This window comes from Festucalex cinctus, chromosome 16 (genome assembly GCF_051991245.1).
Source record: "Festucalex cinctus isolate MCC-2025b chromosome 16, RoL_Fcin_1.0, whole genome shotgun sequence".
NCBI lineage: Eukaryota > Metazoa > Chordata > Actinopteri > Syngnathiformes > Syngnathidae > Festucalex > Festucalex cinctus.
The window spans coordinates 18,719,458-18,745,156 of record NC_135426.1 but is presented as its reverse complement, the minus strand read 5'-3'; the positions used below and the strand labels follow the sequence as shown (position 1 = coordinate 18,745,156).

Here is a 25,699-nt window from a genome sequence, read left to right as displayed (position 1 = left end):
CGACAAAAAGGACAGCCGCCTTAGCCACATATCAGCCCTCCTCCTCTTCCTCCTCACCCCTAAATCAATCTCTCTCCCCTTCCATTGATTTCACACAGACTTCCTCAGCCCACCTCCTCCCGACTCAAATGTACTGCAACCTCACCCGTCTCCCCCATCTTTCATTTCATCCCCCTCCCTCCTGTCTGCCATCTCGCCTGCCCCTCTTTTCTTTCTCTGTCTCTCCCAACCTCACCCCCATCTCCCTCCCTCATGGCTGTTTTTCTTGTTTGTGTGTGTGTGCGCGTCTCACGCTCTCTCTGCATATTAATTGGTGCATTTCTGCTGCGGCGGAGCAAACAATCAAAGCATCACAGGCGGCGGCTCATGCCATTATTGTACAGACACACACAAGATGGCAAACGTACACACGTGCGCACGTGTAGACTGGCATGGCTGCTGAGACAAACGCAGCACACAATGGCTCATCCGGCAGATAAATCTGACCGTTTGGAATCCCGGCAAATGTGTGGCGAGCGTCACATCCGAACCCGAAGGCCTCCGCAGCTCGCCAACTCCAGGCAAGTACGTCGATCCGTCTGTCGGCCCTTGCTCTCGTGTTCTTCACACTTGCGCGTATGTGCGTTTAGGTGCAGGGAAGGAGTTCGGACCCTCGGAGCACTACAGCGGAAGCACTCGGCGATTTTGGACTCTTTAAACACGCCGGTGTCCGTTTTGAAAGGTGGTAAGGAGAGAATGTCAAACTTGCGTGTTGGAAATGGGAGTTGAAAACAAATGAAGGCCAATCATTCAAAAAGCTTCGCAATTTAGCCTGCTAATGTTAGATTATAGTAATCAAGCTAGCAGAAACTAGCGAAGCTAACTACTGTTGTCTTCCGCTAGCAGCAGTTTTTCATGAAGTGACATTTGGCTGGCGGTCAAAAGACCAACTGCCGTAAAGACTTGATTAGCCAAACGTCAACTTCTAGTGGAAGTCAACTTAAAATATTTTTTGACAATATGTTATACGTGACATGACATTCTGGTTAATATTACATTTGTTGAACATGAGCTATGAAGCAAAATCCAGCCGTTTCTATCCATCTCAGGGGGGCCATTTTGCCATTTGCTGTCCACTGGAGATGACATCACAGTTGCTCAGGCAACGGCCAATCTCAGTGTACCTGTTTTCTGACGCTGCGCTGTGATTGGTTGTTAGCTGAGCTGAGCAAGACTGATGTCATCTTCAGTCGACAGCAAGTGGCAAAATGGCCGCTCCCTGAGATGGATAAAAACAGTTAGATTTTGGTACTTAACTCATATTCCACTAACAAAATATTAACCATAATATCAAATTTAGACTAGTGGGGCTGCATAGAACATATAATTGTCAAAAAAAATTGGGGGTTGACTTCCTCTTTAAATGTCAGTGCACATGCTGCATTCGAGGATGGTCGGAAGTCGGAAATATCAGAGTTGAAACTTCCCAGTTCCGACCTCAAAGCGTTCGAAGTGAAAGTAAACAACCAAAATGGCGGATCGTGATAAAAAAAAATTATTTTGGTCCTCAAAACTCAATTTGACCTCCAGAAAACTTACCTTTTTGCAATTTTGCTTCATTTATCGTTTTAATCGTATTTCATAAGCATTCCATACAGTTAAGTAGTTGACCGTATAATTTCCTGCCAAATGGGGCTCATTCGGCTCACTTCCCTATTGTCAAAAAGTACTGGAATTGACCCAAAATGGCTGCTTCAAGACCAAATGTCCACCACAGTTGAATTTGGGCTTACCTTCTTCGTCGACACGTCCACTCAATTTCGTGTCGTTCATTGCAACTACTAAATCACATTTTCACCAAGATATACACTCTTGCAAAAAATAAAAATAAAAAATGTGACGTTGAAGGCCCACAAGGCCTTTCAAACTCGGTTCCAAGAAGGCCCGAGCAGGCCAATCATCTTCCTGCTGATTTGAAGAGGGTTGCTGCTGCTGTTTTGCCCGAAATCAAATGAAAACAGGTTGCTTGAATATGTTGATGCAAGTGAGCAATTGTGTGTGCTGCTCAAAACTGACCTCACTTCATGTTAACATTTTCAAATTTGTAACGTTTATCCACTATCAGAGAATTCAAGGAGATATATTGTATCTTTCTGTTTAGTCTTATCAGCGACTGTTTCAGTCGCAATAGCTACTTCGAGGTGCAGTTAACTTCTCTCAGGTAGCAGAGACACATTCACACTTAGCACCATTTTTTTTTTCCTTTTCATTGCTTAATTTTGTTTTATAACAGATGGAACCGGGGGCAGACGTGCCGTCACAATGCCTGTTTCGAGTCGTGTTATCTGCATGGAGCAATATCAAGCCACCAGACAGTGCGGCTCATAAGGGGGGCCCCTTTACAGGCTTTGCTGACAGCCACGCGTTTAGTTGTTGCAGTTCAGAATTTGCCTTTTGTTCCCTTTCCAAGAATGTCCCTTCTCGCTTGTGCGCCGGCCTTGAGTTATTTGCAAATACAAACACATTTTTCAGGTATGTAGCGTACATTTTGTTGTGGGCAACTGTGCCACCTGAAAATTAAGTGAGCCTTCAAGAAAGGGAGAACAAGTGGGTCGTTTTTGGTCTTGTTGTGCATTTTCCCACCGAAGCCAGCAACATGATTTGGCATTCCCAAGACAAGCAAAAGACTCTTTTTCATGCCAGCTAAAGTTCCGTCTTGCCACTTCCACCTTACAAGACAGGAAAAGACACAAGTGGGTCTTGAATTGTCAGCTTGAAAGAAGTTGTTGTGGCTTCCGCTCCATCCATGTGACAACTGAGACGCTTTTTTCTTGTTCTCGTCCCTCCTGCGTGTCAGCTGCCATATTTGGGACGGCGGGATGACGCTGTTGTAAAATGGAGCCCGTGCTGAGATCATAATTAACATTTCCAACCTACACGGAGCCCTCCACCCTGAAGAATGAAAAGGGGGGAGATAGGGGGAGTGAGTGAGTGAGTGAGGAGGGAGGGAGGGGGGGGGGGAGCCGCCGTATGCTTGTACACAAGCCTGATTTCCATTTTTTCCCCCCAAGTCGTAATGTATTTAATTCAAGCTGAACGTAATCATGACGTGTCGCGTCATTAATCTGCGAGCCAGCTCACGCGTAAGTACGAACGCTTTCCGTCGCTGCCGCCTGGCCGATAAATGTGCATGGATGTGCGCGCGTGCGTACGTATGTGCGCGCGTGCGTGGACGTATGTGCCCGCGCCGACTCACCTCGACGTGCACTTTGCTCCCAGATTGCTTTTTTTTTTTTTTCTCGCAGCTTTTTTGTCGGCTCGTCGCTTTGTGCTGAAAACAAAAAACACTTTTCATGCGTGGAGCCTCACGCGCGCGCGTGCGTCATGTTTGTGAGCGCGACACGCGTCACATTTTGGGACTTTTTCACGCTTCGCCTTCGCTTAACTTTGAGCAAGTTGCGCGAGCGAAACGAAACCGAAGTCGCCGGAGCTCGAATTGCACGTGGCGCTAAAGTTGTGAGCACGGACACGCGCAGATTTGCGGCAATCGAGTCTTTTGTTGCGGTGGCGCAATCACGCACGTGCATAATCCGATTGTTCCGGACGTTGCACGGAAGAAGAAGAAAAGTGTGCGGGCTGGTCCACATGCAACTTGCAGTTCTTTGGTTCGTTTGTGGAGATTTACAGATGTGATCCGCGATGGCTCGTCCTCCTTCTCCTCCTCTTCCTTCCCCTCCTCCTTCTTGTGCTGCCCTCGAACATTTTGGGGAACAAAATGGAGCCGCCAGACGCTCGCGTCGTTCAGCTCTCTGCTCGCTTTTCTTTGCCACGTTCGGGACGATTTGTCTTGTTAGGTGGTTTTTCTTATCTTTTTTTGGGGGGGGTCGCTTTATTAGGGCCCGAGCAGCTACCGCTGCGAGGTCCCTATTGTTTTTCGATCGGATTATTATTATTATTAGGGCCCGAGCAGCGACCGCTGCGAGGTCCCTCTTGTTTTTGTAAGAATTATTAGGGCCCGAGCAGCGACCGCTGCGAGGTCCCTCTTGTTTTTGTAAGAATTATTATTATTCTTCTTCTTCTTCTTCTCCGTAAACGATCGCATTTTTGAGGGCCTAAACATTTACGAAAACTCACCAAACTTTGCAGTCTCTTCGGGCCCGGCGAAAAATTTGATATTATGTAGTTGTCATAACAACGCGACTCTATAGCGCCACCTAGCGTAGAAAAATAAAAACCAATCCCGGTCCGTTTGAGCTAGAGCTACGAAAAATGGCAGGCACGTGTAGCACTACGAGACGCACAAAAAAGTCAGTGGAAGCCATTTCCTAAAATGTACAGGAAGTGAGCTATGAATTTTTTAATGTCCAATTTTGGCCTATTTTGGCACATTCACTGTGGTCATGCTTTTTCCCCCTATGCAAACATTTTTCATCCCATTGACTTTAAACTTGGCATTTATCATCTCAAGACTTAAGAGAAAAACTAGGCAAAAAATCTTGCGTTTTCGAAATACTATATGACGGGGGCGGGGCATCAAATATTGCCTTTAAAATTTCATTTGTCCAGAAAGAGCAAATGCTGAATAACTCCCATGTACAAGCTCCAAAAAATCTCAAACTTCTCAGGCAACGTAATAGTCACGGCCTGAAAACACCTATATGAAAAAATTCAGTTATACATATAGCGCCACCTAGTGGTTACAATAAATGTCATACTTTACGTTTTTAGCTACTGTGCTGAGCTCGTTGAAGGGATCCAGTTGAAAATTGGTCAGAAAAGCCTTAAGATGTTGATGATGCCCCACACCGAATATTGTAACTTTTCGCCAAAGGGCGTGGCCGCTACGGTGACGCAAAGTCTGAAGATTTTTCGTGACAATAAAAGCTGCATGAACTTGACCGAGATGATCCTATCTTCTCAAAATTTCACACATTTGATGAGAGTCCAGCCCTAAAGACATCTACGAACTTATATTTCATCTAACTGATAGCGCCACCTAGTGGCAATTTTTTTTCTTACGAATTTTCTTGTACATTTTTCTCCAAACACGTTAACTGGACCAACCTCATATTTGCTCAGATGGGGGTTTCGGCCTTCATGATGTCACAACACGAAGTTTGTGAGTTTTCGCGAATCGCTGTGGGCGTGGCTAAGCACTGTTCACCAAGAAAACAACGCTAGTTTTGATGGTCTAAACATGCGCAGAAACTCATGAAACTTGGCACACACATCTGGCCTGGCAAAATGAGCAATATTTTATCATGTATTGTCCTATTTTTACAAAAATGACTCAATAGCGCCCCCTAGAAATTTTTAACGAAGCAGCCCCGATTGTACGTTTAAGCAAGATCTACGAAAATTTTTAGGTGTATGAGGGAGTCCATGACCTACAAAAAAGTCTCTTGGACCCATGTGCTAAAATGAACAGGAAGTGAGCTATGAATTTTTGAATGTCCCATTTTTGACGATTTTTGCACATTTTCAGGGGGCATACTTTTGCCCACTTCTCCTACACATTTCATCCGACTGACTTTAGACTTGACCTGGACCATGTCAAGACCTGAGCCAACTACAGGCAGAAAAATCTTGACTTTTGGAAATACTATATGATGAGGGCGGGGCATCAAATTTTGTGTTTCGCACTGAAAAAGGATATGCTTAATAACTCCCCGGTACATGCTCCAAAAAATCCCAAACTTGACATGTATGTTTATAGTCAAAGCCTGAAGGTATCTCTATGACAAAATTCAGTTATATATGCAGCGCCACCTAGCCCTTCAGGCGTGAAAAAAAAATACCCCACATACGGTATTTTGTACAAAAAATGTCAACTCATTCTAAGTGTGATAACTCCCATGTTCAAGCTCCAAAAAATCTCAAACTTCTCAGGCAACGTAATAGTCACGGCCTGAAAGCATCTATATGATAAAATTCAGTTATACATATAGCGCCACCTAGTGGTAACAATAAATGTCATACTTTACGTTTTTAGCTACTGTGCCGAGCTCGTTGAAGGGATCCAGTTGAAAATTGGTCAGAAAAGCCTTAAGATGTTGATCATGCCCCACACCGAATATTGTAACTTTTCGCCAAAGGGCGTGGCCGCTACGGTGACGCAAAGTCCGAAAATTTTTCGTGACAATAAAAGCTGCATGAACTTGACCGAGATGATCCTATCTTCTCAAAATTTCACACATTTGATGAGAGTCCAGCCCTAAAGACATCTACGAACTTATATTTCATCTTACTGATAGCGCCACCTAGTGGCAATTTTTTTTCTTACGAATTTTCTTGTACATTTTTCTCCAAACACGTTAACTGGACCAACCTCATATTTGCTCAGATGAGGGTTTCGGCCTTCATGATGTCACAACACGAAGTTTGTGAGTTTTCGCGAATCGCTGTGGGCGTGGCTAAGCACTGTTCGCCAAGAAAACAACGCTAGTTTTGAGGGTCTAAACATGCGCAGAAACTCATGAAACTTGGCACACACATCTGGCCTGGTAAAATGAACAATATTTTATTGTTGATTGTACTATTTTTACAAAAATGACTCAATAGCGCCCCCTAGAAATTTTTAACGAAGCAGCCCCGATTCTACGTTTAAGCAAGATCTACGAAAATTTTTACGTGTATGACGGAGCCAAAGACCTACAAAAAAGTCTCTTGGACCCATATGCTAAAATGAACAGGAAGTGAGGTACGAATTTTTGAATGTCCCATTTTTGACGATTTTTGCACATTTTCAGGGGGCATACTTTTGCCCACTTCTCCTACATGTTTTATCCGACTGACTTATGACTTGACCTGGACCATGCCAAGACCTGAGCCAACAACAGACGGAAAAATCTTGACTTTTGGAAATACTATATGATGAGCGCGGGGCATCAAAATTTGTGTTTCGCACTGAAAAAGGATATGCTTAATAACTCCCCGATACATGCTCCAAAAAATCCCAAACTTGACATGTATGTTTATCGTCAAGGCCTGAAGGTATCTCTATGACAACATTCAGTTATATATGCAGCGCCACCTCGCCCTTGAGGCAAAACAAAAAAATACCCCACATACGGTATTTTGTACAAAAAATGTAAACTCATTCTAAGTGTGATAACTAAGTCATTTATGAATATTCTTTTACTTTCCACCACTCAAAATGTTCACTGGCATTAGACTTATCCAAACATGTACTTTTTTATTTATTTTTGATAGCCTCTAATGGACATTAAAAGCAATATCGTGAATGAAGGATATGCTTAATAACTCCACGGTACATGCTCCAAAAAAATCCCACACTTGACATGTATGTTTAGAGTCAAGGCTTGAAGGTATCCCTATGACAACATTCCATTATATATACAGCGCCACCTAGCCCTAGAGGCATAAAAAAAAATACACCAACTTAACGGTATTTTTACAAAAAAAAAAAAAATCCACATGTCAAGGTTTATCATGCCATTTTCAAAGAAATTCTGCTTCCAATGTGCCTTACCTAAACTTGCCAGTACCCCAACGTGCCAGTACCCCAACGTGCAAGTACCCCAACGTGCAAGTACCCCAACGTGGCCCGGGCTGCGAGGGCCCTTTATAGCTGCTCGCAGCTCTAGTTATTATTCTTCTTCTTCTTCTTCTCCGTAAACGATCGCATTTTTGAGGGCCTAAACATTTACGAAAACTCACCAAACTTTGCAGTCTCTTCGGGCCCGGCGAAAAATTTGATATTATGTAGTTGTCATAACAACGCGACTCTATAGCGCCACCTAGCGTAGAAAAATAAAAACCAATCCCGGTCCGTTTGAGCTAGAGCTACGAAAAATGGCAGGCACGTGTAGCACTACGAGACGCACAAAAAAGTCAGTGGAAGCCATTTCCTAAAATGTACAGGAAGTGAGCTATGAATTTTTTAATGTCCAATTTTGGCCTATTTTGGCACATTCACTGTGGTCATGCTTTTTCCCCCTATGCAAACATTTTTCATCCCATTGACTTTAAACTTGGCATTTATCATCTCAAGACTTAAGAGAAAAACTAGGCAAAAAATCTTGCGTTTTCGAAATACTATATGACGGGGGCGGGGCATCAAATATTGCCTTTAAAATTTCATTTGTCCAGAAAGAGCAAATGCTGAATAACTCCCATGTACAAGCTCCAAAAAATCTCAAACTTCTCAGGCAACGTAATAGTCACGGCCTGAAAACACCTATATGAAAAAATTCAGTTATACATATAGCGCCACCTAGTGGTTACAATAAATGTCATACTTTACGTTTTTAGCTACTGTGCTGAGCTCGTTGAAGGGATCCAGTTGAAAATTGGTCAGAAAAGCCTTAAGATGTTGATGATGCCCCACACCGAATATTGTAACTTTTCGCCAAAGGGCGTGGCCGCTACGGTGACGCAAAGTCTGAAGATTTTTCGTGACAATAAAAGCTGCATGAACTTGACCGAGATGATCCTATCTTCTCAAAATTTCACACATTTGATGAGAGTCCAGCCCTAAAGACATCTACGAACTTATATTTCATCTAACTGATAGCGCCACCTAGTGGCAATTTTTTTTCTTACGAATTTTCTTGTACATTTTTCTCCAAACACGTTAACTGGACCAACCTCATATTTGCTCAGATGGGGGTTTCGGCCTTCATGATGTCACAACACGAAGTTTGTGAGTTTTCGCGAATCGCTGTGGGCGTGGCTAAGCACTGTTCACCAAGAAAACAACGCTAGTTTTGATGGTCTAAACATGCGCAGAAACTCATGAAACTTGGCACACACATCTGGCCTGGCAAAATGAGCAATATTTTATCATGTATTGTCCTATTTTTACAAAAATGACTCAATAGCGCCCCCTAGAAATTTTTAACGAAGCAGCCCCGATTGTACGTTTAAGCAAGATCTACGAAAATTTTTAGGTGTATGAGGGAGTCCATGACCTACAAAAAAGTCTCTTGGACCCATGTGCTAAAATGAACAGGAAGTGAGCTATGAATTTTTGAATGTCCCATTTTTGACGATTTTTGCACATTTTCAGGGGGCATACTTTTGCCCACTTCTCCTACACATTTCATCCGACTGACTTTAGACTTGACCTGGACCATGTCAAGACCTGAGCCAACTACAGGCAGAAAAATCTTGACTTTTGGAAATACTATATGATGAGGGCGGGGCATCAAATTTTGTGTTTCGCACTGAAAAAGGATATGCTTAATAACTCCCCGGTACATGCTCCAAAAAATCCCAAACTTGACATGTATGTTTATAGTCAAAGCCTGAAGGTATCTCTATGACAAAATTCAGTTATATATGCAGCGCCACCTAGCCCTTCAGGCGTGAAAAAAAAATACCCCACATACGGTATTTTGTACAAAAAATGTCAACTCATTCTAAGTGTGATAACTCCCATGTTCAAGCTCCAAAAAATCTCAAACTTCTCAGGCAACGTAATAGTCACGGCCTGAAAGCATCTATATGATAAAATTCAGTTATACATATAGCGCCACCTAGTGGTAACAATAAATGTCATACTTTACGTTTTTAGCTACTGTGCCGAGCTCGTTGAAGGGATCCAGTTGAAAATTGGTCAGAAAAGCCTTAAGATGTTGATCATGCCCCACACCGAATATTGTAACTTTTCGCCAAAGGGCGTGGCCGCTACGGTGACGCAAAGTCCGAAAATTTTTCGTGACAATAAAAGCTGCATGAACTTGACCGAGATGATCCTATCTTCTCAAAATTTCACACATTTGATGAGAGTCCAGCCCTAAAGACATCTACGAACTTATATTTCATCTTACTGATAGCGCCACCTAGTGGCAATTTTTTTTCTTACGAATTTTCTTGTACATTTTTCTCCAAACACGTTAACTGGACCAACCTCATATTTGCTCAGATGAGGGTTTCGGCCTTCATGATGTCACAACACGAAGTTTGTGAGTTTTCGCGAATCGCTGTGGGCGTGGCTAAGCACTGTTCGCCAAGAAAACAACGCTAGTTTTGAGGGTCTAAACATGCGCAGAAACTCATGAAACTTGGCACACACATCTGGCCTGGTAAAATGAACAATATTTTATTGTTGATTGTACTATTTTTACAAAAATGACTCAATAGCGCCCCCTAGAAATTTTTAACGAAGCAGCCCCGATTCTACGTTTAAGCAAGATCTACGAAAATTTTTACGTGTATGACGGAGCCAAAGACCTACAAAAAAGTCTCTTGGACCCATATGCTAAAATGAACAGGAAGTGAGGTACGAATTTTTGAATGTCCCATTTTTGACGATTTTTGCACATTTTCAGGGGGCATACTTTTGCCCACTTCTCCTACATGTTTTATCCGACTGACTTATGACTTGACCTGGACCATGCCAAGACCTGAGCCAACAACAGACGGAAAAATCTTGACTTTTGGAAATACTATATGATGAGCGCGGGGCATCAAAATTTGTGTTTCGCACTGAAAAAGGATATGCTTAATAACTCCCCGATACATGCTCCAAAAAATCCCAAACTTGACATGTATGTTTATCGTCAAGGCCTGAAGGTATCTCTATGACAACATTCAGTTATATATGCAGCGCCACCTCGCCCTTGAGGCAAAACAAAAAAATACCCCACATACGGTATTTTGTACAAAAAATGTAAACTCATTCTAAGTGTGATAACTAAGTCATTTATGAATATTCTTTTACTTTCCACCACTCAAAATGTTCACTGGCATTAGACTTATCCAAACATGTACTTTTTTATTTATTTTTGATAGCCTCTAATGGACATTAAAAGCAATATCGTGAATGAAGGATATGCTTAATAACTCCACGGTACATGCTCCAAAAAAATCCCACACTTGACATGTATGTTTAGAGTCAAGGCTTGAAGGTATCCCTATGACAACATTCCATTATATATACAGCGCCACCTAGCCCTAGAGGCATAAAAAAAAATACACCAACTTAACGGTATTTTTACAAAAAAAAAAAAAATCCACATGTCAAGGTTTATCATGCCATTTTCAAAGAAATTCTGCTTCCAATGTGCCTTACCTAAACTTGCCAGTACCCCAACGTGCCAGTACCCCAACGTGCAAGTACCCCAACGTGCAAGTACCCCAACGTGGCCCGGGCTGCGAGGGCCCTTTATAGCTGCTCGCAGCTCTAGTTATTATTAGGGCCCGAGCAGCTACCGCTGCGAGGTCCCTATTGTTTTTCGATCGGATTATTATTATTATTCTTCTTCTTCTTCTCCGTAAACGATCACGATTTTGGGTACCTAAACATTTACGAAAACTCACCAAACTTTGCACACTCCTCAGGCCCGGCGAAAAATTTGATATTATGAAGTCGTCATAACAACGCGACTCTATAGCGCCCCCTAGCATAGAAAAATAAAAACCAAGCCCGGCACGTTTGAGCTAGAGCAACGAAAATTGGCAGGCACGTGTAGCACCCCGAGACGCACAAAAAAGTCTATTGGGACCATGTAGCTAAAATGTACAGGAAGTGAGCTATGAATTTTTTTATGTCCAATTTTGGCCTATTTTGGCACATTCACTGTGGTCATGCTTTTTCCCCCTTTGCAAACATTTTTCATCCAATTGACTTCAAACTTGGCATTTATCATCTCAAGACCTGAGAGAAAAACTGGGCAAAACATCTTGCCTTTTTGAAATACTATATGACGGGGGCGGGGCATCAAATATTGCCTTTAAAATTTCATTTGTCCAGAAAGAGCAAATGCTTAATAACTCCCATGTTCAAGCTCCAAAAAATCTCAAACTTCTCAGGCAACGTAATAGTCACGGCCTGAAAACATCTATATGATAAAATTCAGTTATACATATAGCGCCACCTAGTGGTTACAATAAATGTCATACTTTACGTTTTTAGCTACTGTGCTGAGCTTGTTGAAGGGATCCATTTGAAAATTGGTCAGAAAGGCCTTAAGATGTTGATCATGCCCCACACCGAATATTGTAACTTTTCGCCAAAGGGCGTGGCCGCTACGGTGACGCAAAGTCTGAAGATTTTTCGTGAAAATAAAAGCTGCATTAACTTGACCGAGATGATCCTATCTTCTCAAAATTTCACACATTTGATGAGAGTCCAGCCCTAAAGACATCTCCTGACTTATATTTCATCTAACTGATAGCGCCACCTAGTGGCAATTTTTTTTCTTACGAATTTTCTTCTACGTTTTTCTCCAAACACGTTAACTGGACCTACCTCATATTTGCTCAGATGAGGGTTTCGGCCTTCATGATGTCACAACACGAAGTTTGTGAGTTTTCGCGAATTGCTGTGGGTGTGGCTAAGCGCTGTTCGCCAAGAAAATAACGCCAGTTTTGAGGGTCTAAACATGCACAGAAACTCATGAAACTTGGCACACACATCTGGCCTGGTAAAATTAGCAATATTTTATTGTTGATTGTGCTATTTTTACAAAAATGACTCAATAGCGCCCCCTAGAAGTTTTTAACGAAGCAGCCCCGGTTGTACGTTTAAGCAAGAACGACGAATATTTTTAGGTGTATGAGGGAGCCCAAGACCTACAAAAAAGTCTCTTGGACCCATATGCTAAAATGAACAGGAAGTGAGCTACGAATTTTTGAATGTCCCATTTTTGACAATTTTTGCACATTCACAGGGGGCAGACTTTTGCCCACTTCTCCTACACGTTTCATCTGACTGAGTTAAGACTTGACCTGGACCATGTCAAGTCCTGAGCCAACGACAGGGGGAAAAATCTTGACCTTTCGAAATACTATATGATGAAGGCGGGGCATCAAAATTTGTGTTTCGCACTGAAAAAGGATATGCTTAATAACTCCCCGGTACATGCTCCAAAAAATCCCAAACTTGACATGTATGTTTATCGTCAAGGCCTGAAGCTATCTCTATGACAACATTCAGTTATATATGCAGCGCCACCTAGCCCTTGAGGCATAAAAAAAAAATACCCCACATACGGTATTTTGTACAAAAAATGTCAACTCATTCTGAGTGTGATAACTAAGTCATTTATGAATATTCTTTTAGTTTCCACCACTCAAAATGTTCACTGGCATCAGACTTATCCAAACATATATATATTTTTATTTATTTTTGATAGCCTCTGTGGACATTAAAAGCAATATCGTGAATGAAGGATATGCTTAATAACTCCACGGTACATGCTCCAAAAAAAATCCCACACTTGACATGTATGCTTATAATCAAGGCCTGAAGGTATCTCTATGACAACATTCAGTTATAAATACAGCGCCACCTAGCCCTTGAGGCATTTATATATATATATATATATATATATATATATATATAAACCCACATACGGTGTTTTGTACAAAAAATGTACACTCATTCTAAGTGTGATAACTAAGTCATTTATGAATATTCTTTTAGTTTCCACCACTCAAATTGTTCACTGGCTTCACACCGATCCAAACGTATGCACGTTTCCATTTTGTTTTATTCATTTTTGATTGCCCCTTTGGACAATAAAAGTAACATTGTGCAATGAGTACAACGAGCGATGATGTGTATATACACTTTTACAAAAAATACCAATCAGGGCAACTCATTGCCTAAAAATAAAAAAGGACGCTGATTTTTGCAGGTCTTAACAACCACCAAAACCCGTTGAGCTTGACACACACTGGCAAAAAAAAATATTCTACATGTAAACGTTTATTATGCCATTTTCAAAGAAATTTTGCTTCCAATATGCCAGTAGCCCAACGTGCAAGGACCCCAACGTGGCCCGGGCTGCGAGGGCCCTTTATAGCTGCTCGCAGCTCTAGTTATTCTTCTTCTTCTTCTTCTTCTTCTTCTTCTCCGTAAACGATCACGATTTTGGGTACCTAAACATTTACGAAAACTCACCAAACTTTGCACACTCCTCAGGCCCGGCGAAAAATTTGATATTATGAAGTCGTCATAACAACGCGACTCTATAGCGCCCCCTAGCATAGAAAAATAAAAACCAAGCCCGGCATGTTTGAGCTAGAGCAACGAAAATTGGCAGGCACGTGTAGCACCCCGAGACGCACAAAAAAGTCTATTGGGACCATGTAGCTAAAATGTACAGGAAGTGAGCTATGAATTTTTTAATGTCCAATTTTGGCCTATTTTGGCACATTCACTGTGGTCATGCTTTTTCCCCCTTTGCAAACATTTTTCATCCAATTGACTTCAAACTTGGCATTTATCATCTCAAGACCTGAGAGAACAACTGGGGGAAAAATCTTGCCTTTTCGAAATACTATATGACGGGGGCGGGGCATCAAATATTGCCTTTAAAATTTCATTTGTCCAGAAAGAGCAAATGCTTAATAACTCCCATGTTGAAGCTCCAAAAAATCTCAAACTTCTCAGGCAATGTAATAGTCACAGCCTGAAAACATCTATATGACAAAATTCAGTTATACATATAGCGCCACCTAGTGGTTACAATAAATGTCATACTTTACGTTTTTAGCTACTGTGCTGAGCTTGTTGAAGGGATCCATTTGAAAATTGGTCAGAAAAGCCTTAAGATGTTGATCATGCCCCACACCGAATATTGTAACTTTTCATCAAAGGGCGTGGCCGCTACGGTGACGCAAAATCTGAAGATTTTTCGTGAAAATAAAAGCTGCATTAACTTGACCGAGATGATCCTATCTTCTCAAAATTTCACACATTTGATGAGAGTCCAGCTCTAAAGACATCTACTAACTTCCATTTCATCTAACTGATAGCGCCACCTAGTGGCAATTTTTTTTCTTACGAATTTTCTTCTACGTTTTTCTCCAAACACGTTAACTGGACCTACCTCATATTTGCTCAGAGGAGGGTTTCGGCCTTCATGATGTCACAACACGAAGTTTGTGAGTTTTCGCGAATTGTTGTAGGCGTGGCTAAGCGCTGTTCGCCAAGAAAACAACGCCAGTTTTGAGGGTCTAAACATGCACAGAAACTCCTGAAACTTGGCACACACATCTGGCCTGGTAAAATGAGCAATATTTTATTGTTGATTGTGCTATTTTTACAAAAATGACTCAATAGCGCCCCCTTGAAATTTTTAACGAAGCAGCCCCGGTTGTACGTTTAAGCAAAAACGCCGAATATTTTTAGGTGTATGAGGGAGCCCAAGACCTACAAAAACGTCTCTTGTACCCATATGCTAAAATGAACAGGAAGTGAGCTACGAATTTTTGAATGTCCCATTTTTGACGATTTTTGCACATTCACAGGGGGCAGACTTTTGCCCACTTCTCCTACACGTTTCATCCGACTGAGTTAAGACTTGGCCTGGACCATGTCAAGACCTGAGCCAACGACAGGGGGAAAAATTTTGACTTTTCGAAATACTATATGATGAGGGCGGGGCATCAAAATTTGTGTTTCACAATGAAAAAGGATATGCTTGATAACTCCCCGGTACATGCTCCAAAAAATCCCAAACTTGACATGTATGTTTATCGTCAAGGCCTGAAGTTATCTCTATGACAACATTCAGTTATATATGCAGCGCCACCTAGCCCTAGAGGCATGAAAAAAAAATACCCCACATACGGTATTTTGTACAAAAAATGTACACTCATTCTAAGTGTGATAACTAAGTCATTTATGAATATTTTTTTAGTTTCCACCACTCAAAATGTTCACTGGCATCAGACTTATCCAAACATATATATATTTTTATTTATTTTTGATAGCCTCTATGGACATTAAAAGCAATATCGTGAATGAAGGATATGCTTAATAACTCCACGGTACATGCTCCAAAAAAAAATCCCACACTTGACATGTATGCTTATAATCAAGGCCTGAAGGTATCTCTATGACAACATTCAGTTATAAATACAGCGCCACCTAGCCCTTGAGGCTTAAATAAAAAAAAATAAAAAATACCCCACATACGGTATTTTGTACAAAAAATGTACACTCATTCTAAGTGTGATAACTAAGTCATTTATGAATATTCTTTTAGTTTCCACCACTCAAATTGTTCACTGGCTTCACACCGATCCAAACGTATGTACGTTTCCATTTTGTTTTATTCATTTTTGATTGCCCCTTTGGACAATAAAAGTAACATTGTGCAATGAGTACAACGAGCGATGATGTGTATATACACTTTTACAAAAAAATACCAATCAGGGCAACTCATTGCCTAAAAATAAAAAAGGACGCTGATTTTTGCAGGTCTTAACAATCACCAAAACCCGTTGAGCTTGACACACACACTGGCAAAAAAATATTCTACATGTAAACGTTTATTATGCCATTTTCAAAGAAATTTTGCTTCCAATATGCCAGTACCCCAACGTGCAAGTACCCCAACGTGCAAGGACCCCAACGTGGCCCGGGCTGCGAGGGCCCTTTATAGCTGCTCGCAGCTCTAGTGTTGGAAGTCCCACTGTACAGTTCGTCACGTGACTTCTGACCGCTTTCTCTTTGTTTTGCTTTTGGACCGAGAAAAAAAACAAATGTTAGTGTTCAGGTGTGCGTGTGCACGCTGAGAGATGCGCTGGACTAAGTTGCCGACGTTCCTCCATTCAAGGGTCGTCCTCTCAGCCTTTGTGCTGGGGGGCCCCTTGCGCGCTGTCCAGGTGGCTCTTAGGGTATATTTGGACCCCTTCTGCTTTCAGCCCTCGAAGCAGGGGCCCTCGTAGACTTGAGTTCCAGAGCAACAAGTGTATGCCACAGTGGCCAATCGGAGGCCTGAAAAAAAGGCGCTTCCAGAAGAGCAACAACAAAAAATTGAGTTGATGAGTAGACATACAACAAGGCCTCTTGGGAATGTAAAAGCTCTGAAATTTTATTTGTTAAAATTTGTGGAAAGGGTCATGGGGTCAACGTGCTTCCTTGTGGAAAACAGGAAAAGACAGCAGTGTTGAAAATGAATTAGACTTCACTTCTCCTTGACTTGACATATTTCGATCAGTCAGCTTGTCACCAACTGTAGACTTTCTTATAGTTGAAAATTGATTTCTTATGGCGTAAATTATGACTACAGAAAGTGTAAAAGTTAGGACATGCAGGAGTTTTGAATGCTAAATATTCCATCCACCATTCCAACCCCCCCCCCAAAAAAAACGAAAGCGAACAGACCTGTAACGTACATACAGAGATGCCACTTTGTGTGGCAACGTCGGTATGTCCGCCATTTTGGATGTGGCAGCTCTTTAACTTCAGATAATCACAACTAAACTTCCTGCATATATTCAAAACAAAAAATAACAAATGTCACTTTTAATCCGTACATGTTGAAGTATCAAAGCAACCTGACGTATGAATCCATGAGTCATGAATCTGTTTTCCCATCTGATTGCTTCCTCAGCTTTTGAATGCTGGGAAATCCTACATAGTAGGAGAAAAGTCAGCAAAGTAGTTTACTTTAGGGCAATTCAGTTCACGCCCCATCCAAAATCAACTGTCTGTCTAGGGATGTGCTTTGGGTGGAAAGGACTTCTGAGCCCAAGTTGGTGACTGCAGTATGCATGGGCAGATGATGCGCTTCCTCATTGTTCATGTAAGGTCCCCCTAAAAAAAACGTGCAAAAAAAAGAGCGAGGAAGAATAAAAGTCTTTCTCTTGTGCTCCATTACTGGCCACCAGACCTTGAAGGACCCCAGAAGAGTTTAGTGGAGCGCTGAGCCGTCGGTGGGCTTCCGTCGGACGCCAGAAGAACTTCTTGTTTTGTCGCATTCAAAGAGGAAGTGCAACGTGCAGACGTGCGCTAACCTGCACTTTTAGGATCATCTCTGGATACTTACACAATGACAACAACATACTGTGTTGCCGTCCCCCGCGGGCGGACGTGGTTGGATTGTGTGTGTAGATTTAATGTTCTCACGAAGCTTTTGGAAGGAATGTTTTGAGAGTCAAAGTCAAATCCGACTTTTTGGGGCGAGCTACTGTTGTAGTCCTTCGAGGTCAAATCTACACCAACACGACCTTTCCCGCTTTAGCAATAGTTCAGGAGTGATTCTGATTTTAAGTGTAGAACCTCTTTAATATTGTGTTTGTGGAATATGAAGTAAGCATCAAAATCCACCTGGTTTTAGCCATCTCAGTGGGCGGCCATTTTGCCACTTGCTGTCGACTGAAAATTACATTACTGTGCCTAATGGCTCTGGTGACAACCAATCACGGCCTACCAGTTTTCCAATTTTGGTCATGTGACAGTCGCAAGCTGTGCCCTGATTGGCCGTTCCCTGAGCAACTGTGATGTCATTTTCACTCAACAGCAAGTGGCAAAATGGCTGCCCTCTGAGATAGATAAAAAGTTGTATTTTGCCGCATAGCTCATATTCCACAAACATATTAACTCATTCAATCCCAAAAACGTGTAAAAACGTTTTTAAATATTTTGTCCTTCCTTCCCAAAAACGTGTTTAGACGGGTTTTTTTTTGTTTGTTTTGTTTTTATGCAAGAGCATACAGAAGGCTTTGATGCTGCTTGTGACATGGTGTCAGCAGAGTATAAGAGATCAGCTATGTTGCAACAAAGCTTTTTTTTGTCAGTGTTTTCACCAGGAATGTGAATATTGACGAAACTTACCTATATTCAAATGCTCATTGCTGCAAAATGGAAACGCATACAAATATACTTTTTTTTTTCCCCTGATGAAAGAAAAGACTTCAATCTTTCTTTTGCCTAGCTCTATGTTTTGATAATAATGGAAAACAATATTCTATGGGCCTTGCAAAAGTCAAAATACAGTAAAAAAAAAAATGGCTGGGAGTGAATTAGTTAATTAGAATGTCATGTTTAGACGAGTGGGGCAACATACTGGAATAGATTATTTTAAAGAACATTTTTGACTTGGCTACCCCTTTAAATACATGGTCCGAAGTTTTTCCGTTGCTGTTTGTAAACACAACATTCAAAACTGATGCTCGAGAAAGCAGCCAACCAGGAATGAGCGTGAAAGCCGCCCACCAATCAGGAACGTGCGTTCGCAACGCAAAATTTGCATATCGTCGCTGTCCTGTGAAAAACATTTATTTTTTTTTTATTTTTTTTTTACATTTTAATGGATGACAATGAATGCAGTCATTCCAAAAACGTAGTAAAAAAAAAAATGGACAAAAGTGTTTTTCACAGAATGGTAGCTTGTCTGGAAGGAAAATGTTGAGTCTCCGCCCAGAAATGTCCTGGACAGGCCAAAACAAATCCTTTGGACCATCCTTTTAAGTACAAACTCACCTACCTGTGAAAAAAACAAATATTGGTTAAAGACTTGTACTAGTTTCTTTCATGTATTTACTTGCCCAGTGAAGAAGAAGAAAAAAAAACACATCACTGGAGAAGTTATCAAAACCATGCGTTCACATAGCTTTGCTAACATTAAACAGTTACAAGCCTGTTTGTCACTGATTGGAAAATGTGCACGTCTGCTTTCAAATGTACTTAGTAAACCGTCTGAACAATACTCGGGTCAAGTCCTGATCCCTGAAGAATATACTTGAGTACGGAGAGAAACGATTTCCACCACTGTAGCTACGTGGACAATCGTAGCAGCGCACGTTCCCACAGTGGAGGAATCTCCTGAGCTGACATTGTGAGGATTTTCAGCCTCTGAGATTTTGTGCAGTTCCGTTTCTGAGGCGTTTGGGTTCTGGGGCGGCTGGGCCGGCACCGTGGTGACAGGATCTGTCATGGCGGAACAAAGCCCAGCCGGGGTGATATTCTTTTGAAAACGCAGATACATTTAGCTGCCGCGTACGCACACACAAACACACACACACACACACACAGCAGGTTTGGGTTGCTGTTCTTTTGTAAAAGCGCCGCATGTTTTCTTTCTCTTGTGCCTTGGCTTCTTTGCACTTCGCCATGTTGGCAGCCTCCAGTCTACCAGCTGATATCAGCATTCTCTGGCACGGCGCCAACCCACAGCACCGCAGGACGGGAGGGAAGGGGGGGGGGCGGGGGGGCAGGGCAGGGGGGCAGAGAATGAAAGAAAATTAGTGAATAATGGACCGACTGAGGGAGGGCGGGAGCGAGAGACACGAGAGAGGAGAAGAGAGGGGGAGGGGAGGAAGCAGTCAGGGTGAGAAACGACAGACAGGAGAGAAAGAACAATCATTGTGGATTAACCTGTGTGCAGTGATATCACTGTGACTCATAGCGGAGCTAAAATGTCATCTGGCTGCGTAGCAATCTCGCCACACACGCACACAGACATCACAATGTGCGACCTTGCGTGTCGTGGCACTCCTCCATCTTGGCCATGATGGATCGCAGCAACCTAACAAACGCACAATCAAGTGCGCATCTCATTTGACGGCACCACAGCCACGATTCCCAAATGTGAGCACACAGGAAGGGCGTGTTGGGAAGTCCAAATTATACACTTCCTGTTGGTGAACCTCCTGCACTGGTGTCCAAACACACACACACACACATACAGGCTAAATTTCTGAGTGTAACAGGTGTGCACCTGTTACGCACAGTTAGCCACAGATGCAGTCGATGTGTTTGTCATATATTCATAAAGCATTAGTATGTCGTCAATATTTGCTCACAGGTAGTCTATCCCACAGTCAGGTGGCAAAAAGACCTGCCACCGTTTGACTTTGGCCACAGGTGCTTCACGGGTGTTAGCATTAGCATTAGCTTAGTTACCAGCTTCTTCTGGCAGTCTTTCCAGTTTTTTTTTTTTTTAAATATACATTTTCTTGTACTTTCTCTGCAGGGGATTGAAGGAGGAGCTGCACCCCCGCCGGCCGAGACCCTCGAGAATGGCATAACGCTGCACACGCTCCCGGTAATTCCATTAGCGTTATGGACCACAGTGGTCTAGTGCTACACTAATGTATGTGCTTGTTTGTCCAAGCAGAGGATGGATTCTCTATCGGAGTTTGTATTACCCTGTTCCCCTGAGCCACTGCCCCATCCTAAAAGTCCAGAAGCATCCCTTCACCCTCCGGACGCAGCGTCATGCCCCGCTCTGTCCGTGTCGCCACACACTGAGCTGGACCACCCCAACCACGTGGGCCAAGAAGATGACCAACAGAATGGTGACGCTCTTCCGTCCCCCACCCCAGCTGTGGCTCTATTCCCGGGAGGGGGTGGAGCCGAAGCAGGACGCAGTCCGAGTCTGAACTCTTCCCCGCCGGCCACACCCTTGGCAGCCCCCCTCGGCTTTGGAGCTCTTGAGTTCGCTCTCTCTTCAGGACCCAGCGGAAGCTGCAATGATGAGCTGGACTTGCAGCTCTTCCAAAGGGACGCCGTCGCCAGGGCGGCGACAGGACCATCGCTCCGGTTCTCCTGTCACGTCTGTGGGAAGCGATTCCGATTCCAAAGCATTTTATCTCTTCACGCCAGAGCCCACAGTCTGGACCGACACCGCCAGGTCTCGTCGCGTTATCGGAGCGCTCTTGCGTCAGCGCCTCTCAAACAGAACCTCAGAGTCCAACAGAACAAAAAAGAGCAGATTCAGAATTACAGAAAATACTCGGTGAGTGAGAATCTTACACACGTACTCCAAGAGGATGAGGACGAGATCAAAGGTACGGAATTGGAGCAGAACCACACAGCAGGGAGCCCTCCACTAAATGAAGACCTTGCTCATTGGACGGCATCCACCCCTGCCCCACCGACGTTCCGTTGCCATGCCTGCAAAGGAAAATTTCGTACGGCTTCCGAGTTGGCGCGTCACGTTCGCATTCTCCACAATCCGTACAAATGCACCCTTTGTCCTTTCTCCGCCAACCAGGAAGGCTCCCTGGCTTCCCATCTGCAGGAGTGCCACCCCTCCCCGGAGGCGCCCACTTTGCCTTCGGCTTTTTCAAATTCCAGCCCGGTTGGCGCCCCCTCAGAAGCTCCCCAAACTTCATCACCTGCCAAAATATCAGCATCATCCTCGTTACCGGCATTCCGTTGCGATACATGCGGGCAGAGATTCACTCAGTCATGGTTCCTCAAGGGACACATGCGAAAGCACAAGGACTCCTTGGACCATAAGTGCCAGGTGTGCGGGCGCGGCTTCAAGGAGCCATGGTTCCTCAAAAACCACATGAAAGTTCACCTCAACAAGCTAGGTCTCAAAGCCGGCTTGGGAAGCAACGACGCTGATCCACAGGCTAAAGGCTCCGCGGCGCACCTATCCTTAAACGCCCTCTACTCCAGCCTTCTTCTGGCTCACCAGGGGTCTGCCAGAGCAGGGCAAGGGAGACCAGAGAAAGAGACTGCAAGTAGGGTGCGGACGGGTTCCGGCAAGTCAGCTATCCTGGGCTACTTGGGCCTCCCCAGTGACGGCGGTGGGGCCAGTTGCACGGAGAGACTCCAAGCGGTGGCCCAGGTGGCTGAGAGGGGAAACAGCGGTGGCAGCGTGAGCTCAGAAGGTGGAGATGCCGGAAGAGAGAGGACAGAGCCCAGATGTACCACCGACGGAGGTGAGCCAACTCCCTGGTGGCAGCTGGTGGCTCGAAGCCTCGCTGTGGCTCAGCAGCAACAGCTTAGAGAGAAAGACAGGGCTCACCATACCCGTCTAACCAGGACCTTGGGAGCAGAGACCGATCCGGTCCGAGCCTACTCTGATGCTATGGATCCTAGAGGAGCTTCCGGAGGAGCCTCGGGTGCAGCCGAAGGTCCGTGGGAATGCCCTGACTGCGGAAAGCTCTTCCAGAACCTTCAGCAGGTGCTTGTTCACGCCCGTGTTCACGCACCCAAGGCCCAGGAAGAAGGCTCTGTAGGTGAGATGGATGGAACTTGCAGCTCCAGCCGAGCCAGAGGAAGCCAAGGTGAACTCGGGCGGGAATCCAACACTCAACAAGCAACAGCAGCGAGCTTTCCTTCTGCTACGCCAGGCTTCAAAGGTCAGCCTCTTCCCTACTGGAGTCCCTTTGCTCAGTTCTTGCCTTCCTCATGTTTGTCTGTGCTGCTTTCACAGGAGAGAACGGGACCATGGCAGCTCTGTCTGCCGTGGCCTCGCTTCCCAGCAGCAGGGAGTGCGTCCGTGGTCGAGGGATTAAGGATTGTCCCTACTGCGGTAAAGCCTTCCGCTCATCCCATCACCTTAAAGTGCACCTGAGAGTCCACACAGGTAGGAAGTTTCTAATATCGTCTTGAATTTATTCTGTGCTCATTTTCTGTACATTCCTATCGGGTGCTTTGATTTCAATCTGTGATGTAACACTGCCCTCTGCCTTGCCAGTGTGTTACTACAAATGATGAAATACAATTTTCACATTGTTTTTGTCAAGGTGAGAGACCCTACAAGTGCCCCCACTGCGACTATGCTGGCACCCAGTCAGGCTCGCTCAAATACCACCTTCAGCGGCATCACAGGGAGCAACGCAACTCACCAGGTTCCGCCACGTCCCCTGTGGGCAAACTTGCCGCCGCCATCAATGGTCTGACCTCCGTTAAGCAGCGCCGATCGCAAACCGACCACAAAGCTCGTTCGGACGGCCACGCCTCGGGGCCCGGCCAGCGATCTTGGCTCCTTGGGCTTCCGCAGCAGCAGGAGCATCGGTCTCTAAGGGATGTTGACGCGGAGACCCAGTACCACTATCTATCGGGGGCGATGGGGGCCTTTTACCCTGGTGGTATGGAAAGAGCATGGATCAGGGAGTCTCCTCCTCCCAAAGTCCTCAAGGTTTCTCGCCGTAAGCCCCTTACCACCAACCGGATAGTGGTGGCCTGCGACAAACCAGCGCCGACTGCTCTGAATCAATCGGGCGTCTTTGAACCTCTCGATCTGTCCCGCCGTCCCACGTCAAGCGGAGGGCTGGAAGAAGGAGGAGGAGAAGGCATCAAACTGAAGCAGTGTTTGGAGTGTCCATTTCGGACATCCTCTGCTGAGCTCATGACCATGCACCTCCAGGTTAACCACACCAGTAAGTCCCGACGCAAAATTAGCCCTTTGCCCACCTTCGACGATGAGGACGAGGATGAGGACGGAGCCCCGAAGGGCAGCAAATCCTGCCACCAGCCCGACTCCCTCAGAATTTGGGGACACACTGACGTGTCCCAAGTGGGATCCCAGCAAGGCTCCAACCAGACCTGGACCTCCAATGGGCTCCCTCCAGACCATCGTGGGGAAAAAACAGAATCCAACTGGGCTTCGAGTGATGGCCCAGTTCTCCAAAGTGAGCTGGGGGATGAAGAGGGTGAAGAGCAGGATGACGACGAAGAGTGCAGCAGCTGCCCGGAGGACCAACACGAGGGGAATGTTCTCACAGATTAAAACAAATGTGGACCTCCAAACATCTGCACATTTTCCAGAATTTTTTTTTTACTCTTCCCCTCCCCCCCCCCCAAAAAATACATTTGTGAGTTCAAGAAGCATTCCAGCGAAAGTGGTCCACGTCCAAACTTCGGGGTGGGATTTTCTGTGTAGTCAACATGGTATTTTTTGTCTCTTTGCAGACTGGAGGTGTGTAAATCGGGCGGCGTATGCCCGCACTTTCAGTGTTTTTGTGAATTAAGGAAAGCTGATGTCACAATGAAAATAAGAGTGCGCAAAGTTAGCGGCAACGATGAAAGGACTAACAAAGGTAATGACGTCCCAGTAGAAATTGTAGCTTTTACCAACAAGAGAAAAAGACAAAAAAGCTTTTTAATGGTGTTTGTTTGGTTGAAAAATGACCGTGATGTTTGTGAGCTGAATGTCCTTACACAGCACTGTGCAACTTGTTCTTCTTTTAGTGGATCAAATGTTGATTTTCTTATTCACGACGGATCAGCTCCCGATCCGAGCGTGTGGTGTCGAAGAGCGTTGGTGTGTTTCCGCGGGAATGTACGGCCGCAGACGCCGATCTCCGACTGGAGTGGACGCTCCTAACGAGCGTCAATTCCACCGTGCCTTCTGTTTCAAGCACTTCCTGGTCTGTTTTGTACAACCGGCTTCTTTGTCTGTCCTTTGCGCCAAAGCAGACCCCGAGATGGAGACTCGAGTCAATGCGACTTGGACCAGAGTGTACTGACGTCACTGTTTTTGATGACTTGTAACTTGACTCGACCTAAACTACAAGAATTGACTTGAGACATGATGAGGTTGATTGGCCAATAATGTCACAATGACTTTAGACTCACATGTGACTTAATCCCATCTCTGAGCCCAGACTTTAAATCAAGACATCGGGTTAAAACCCACGGCTGGATAAAATCTATCCAAAATCAGTCCAACGAGACACTAAAGCTAGACGTAGACTAATCATTTTCTCTTCCCTGTCGCTCTTCCTGCCCGTCCGTTTGTGGTCCGGAGGCCTTTCTTGGACTTCCATGTGTATGTTTGACATGTTTGAAACATGCTCTTGTGCTTGAAAAGAAAAGTCTTGTTGAATGTTGTACAGCTAGCTAGCTTAGAGATATCGCTGGTATATTGTTTTTTTGGTTTTATTTTTTTTCCAGAGTGAGAGCACAAACCCAAGGAACCGCTGTTCCCGACTCAAAACAGGCCCACCAATCCGATCATCATGGGCCTAGTTTTCAATATAAAAAGAAATGAAAACCCTTCCCACAATCCAAACTGCACCTGGAGTATTTGTCCTCCAATGTCAATCAACGGGTGTCACAAGGCAGCGCAGGGTTTGAGCTCTCATGTGGTCGAGGGCCGAGTCATCTAACATACTCTAGGCGTGACTAATATGAGCAACATCAACAAAAATAAATAAATAAACAAATAGATGACGTGATGGAAAGTTTTTCTCTTTACGAGAATGTCCAGTTTTACGTCATACGTACTTGAGTGGCATGTCTGTTGACGGAATGAATGACAATATTATT

The 25,699-nt window shown here is 44.2% G+C and overlaps 1 protein-coding gene across 4 annotated transcripts; it reads left to right on the top strand.

Moving 5' to 3' along the window:
- Nucleotides 1-248: 248 nt before the first annotated feature.
- znf219 (zinc finger protein 219) lies at nucleotides 249-25,608 on the top strand. 4 transcript variants are annotated; one of them, XM_077499344.1, is made up of 6 exons: nucleotides 249-560; nucleotides 630-721; nucleotides 20,661-20,732; nucleotides 20,805-22,785; nucleotides 22,860-23,012; nucleotides 23,173-25,608. In XM_077499344.1, the coding sequence occupies exons 4-6, from the start codon at nucleotides 20,808-20,810 to the stop codon at nucleotides 24,156-24,158; spliced, it is 3,117 nt and encodes a 1,038-aa protein (XP_077355470.1). In that variant the 5' UTR covers nucleotides 249-560; nucleotides 630-721; nucleotides 20,661-20,732; nucleotides 20,805-20,807; the 3' UTR covers nucleotides 24,159-25,608. The 4 variants fall into 4 exon arrangements, with proteins under 4 accessions (XP_077355470.1, XP_077355471.1, XP_077355469.1 ...); XM_077499345.1 differs by having other exon boundaries at nucleotides 630-724; XM_077499343.1 differs by lacking the exons at nucleotides 249-560; nucleotides 630-721 and adding an exon at nucleotides 3,002-3,122.
- Nucleotides 25,609-25,699: the final 91 nt, after the last annotated feature.

Bases quoted from the DNA above. Each gene is read 5' to 3' on its own strand.
- znf219 (XM_077499343.1), top strand. From the start codon at position 3,084: ATGACGTGTCGCGTCATTAATCTGCGAGCCAGCTCACGC. The intron at 22,786-22,859 runs GTCAGCCTCTTC...CTGCTTTCACAG, and splicing joins TGCTACGCCAGGCTTCAAAG to GAGAGAACGGGACCATGGCA. The intron at 23,013-23,172 runs GTAGGAAGTTTC...GTTTTTGTCAAG, and splicing joins GCACCTGAGAGTCCACACAG to GTGAGAGACCCTACAAGTGC.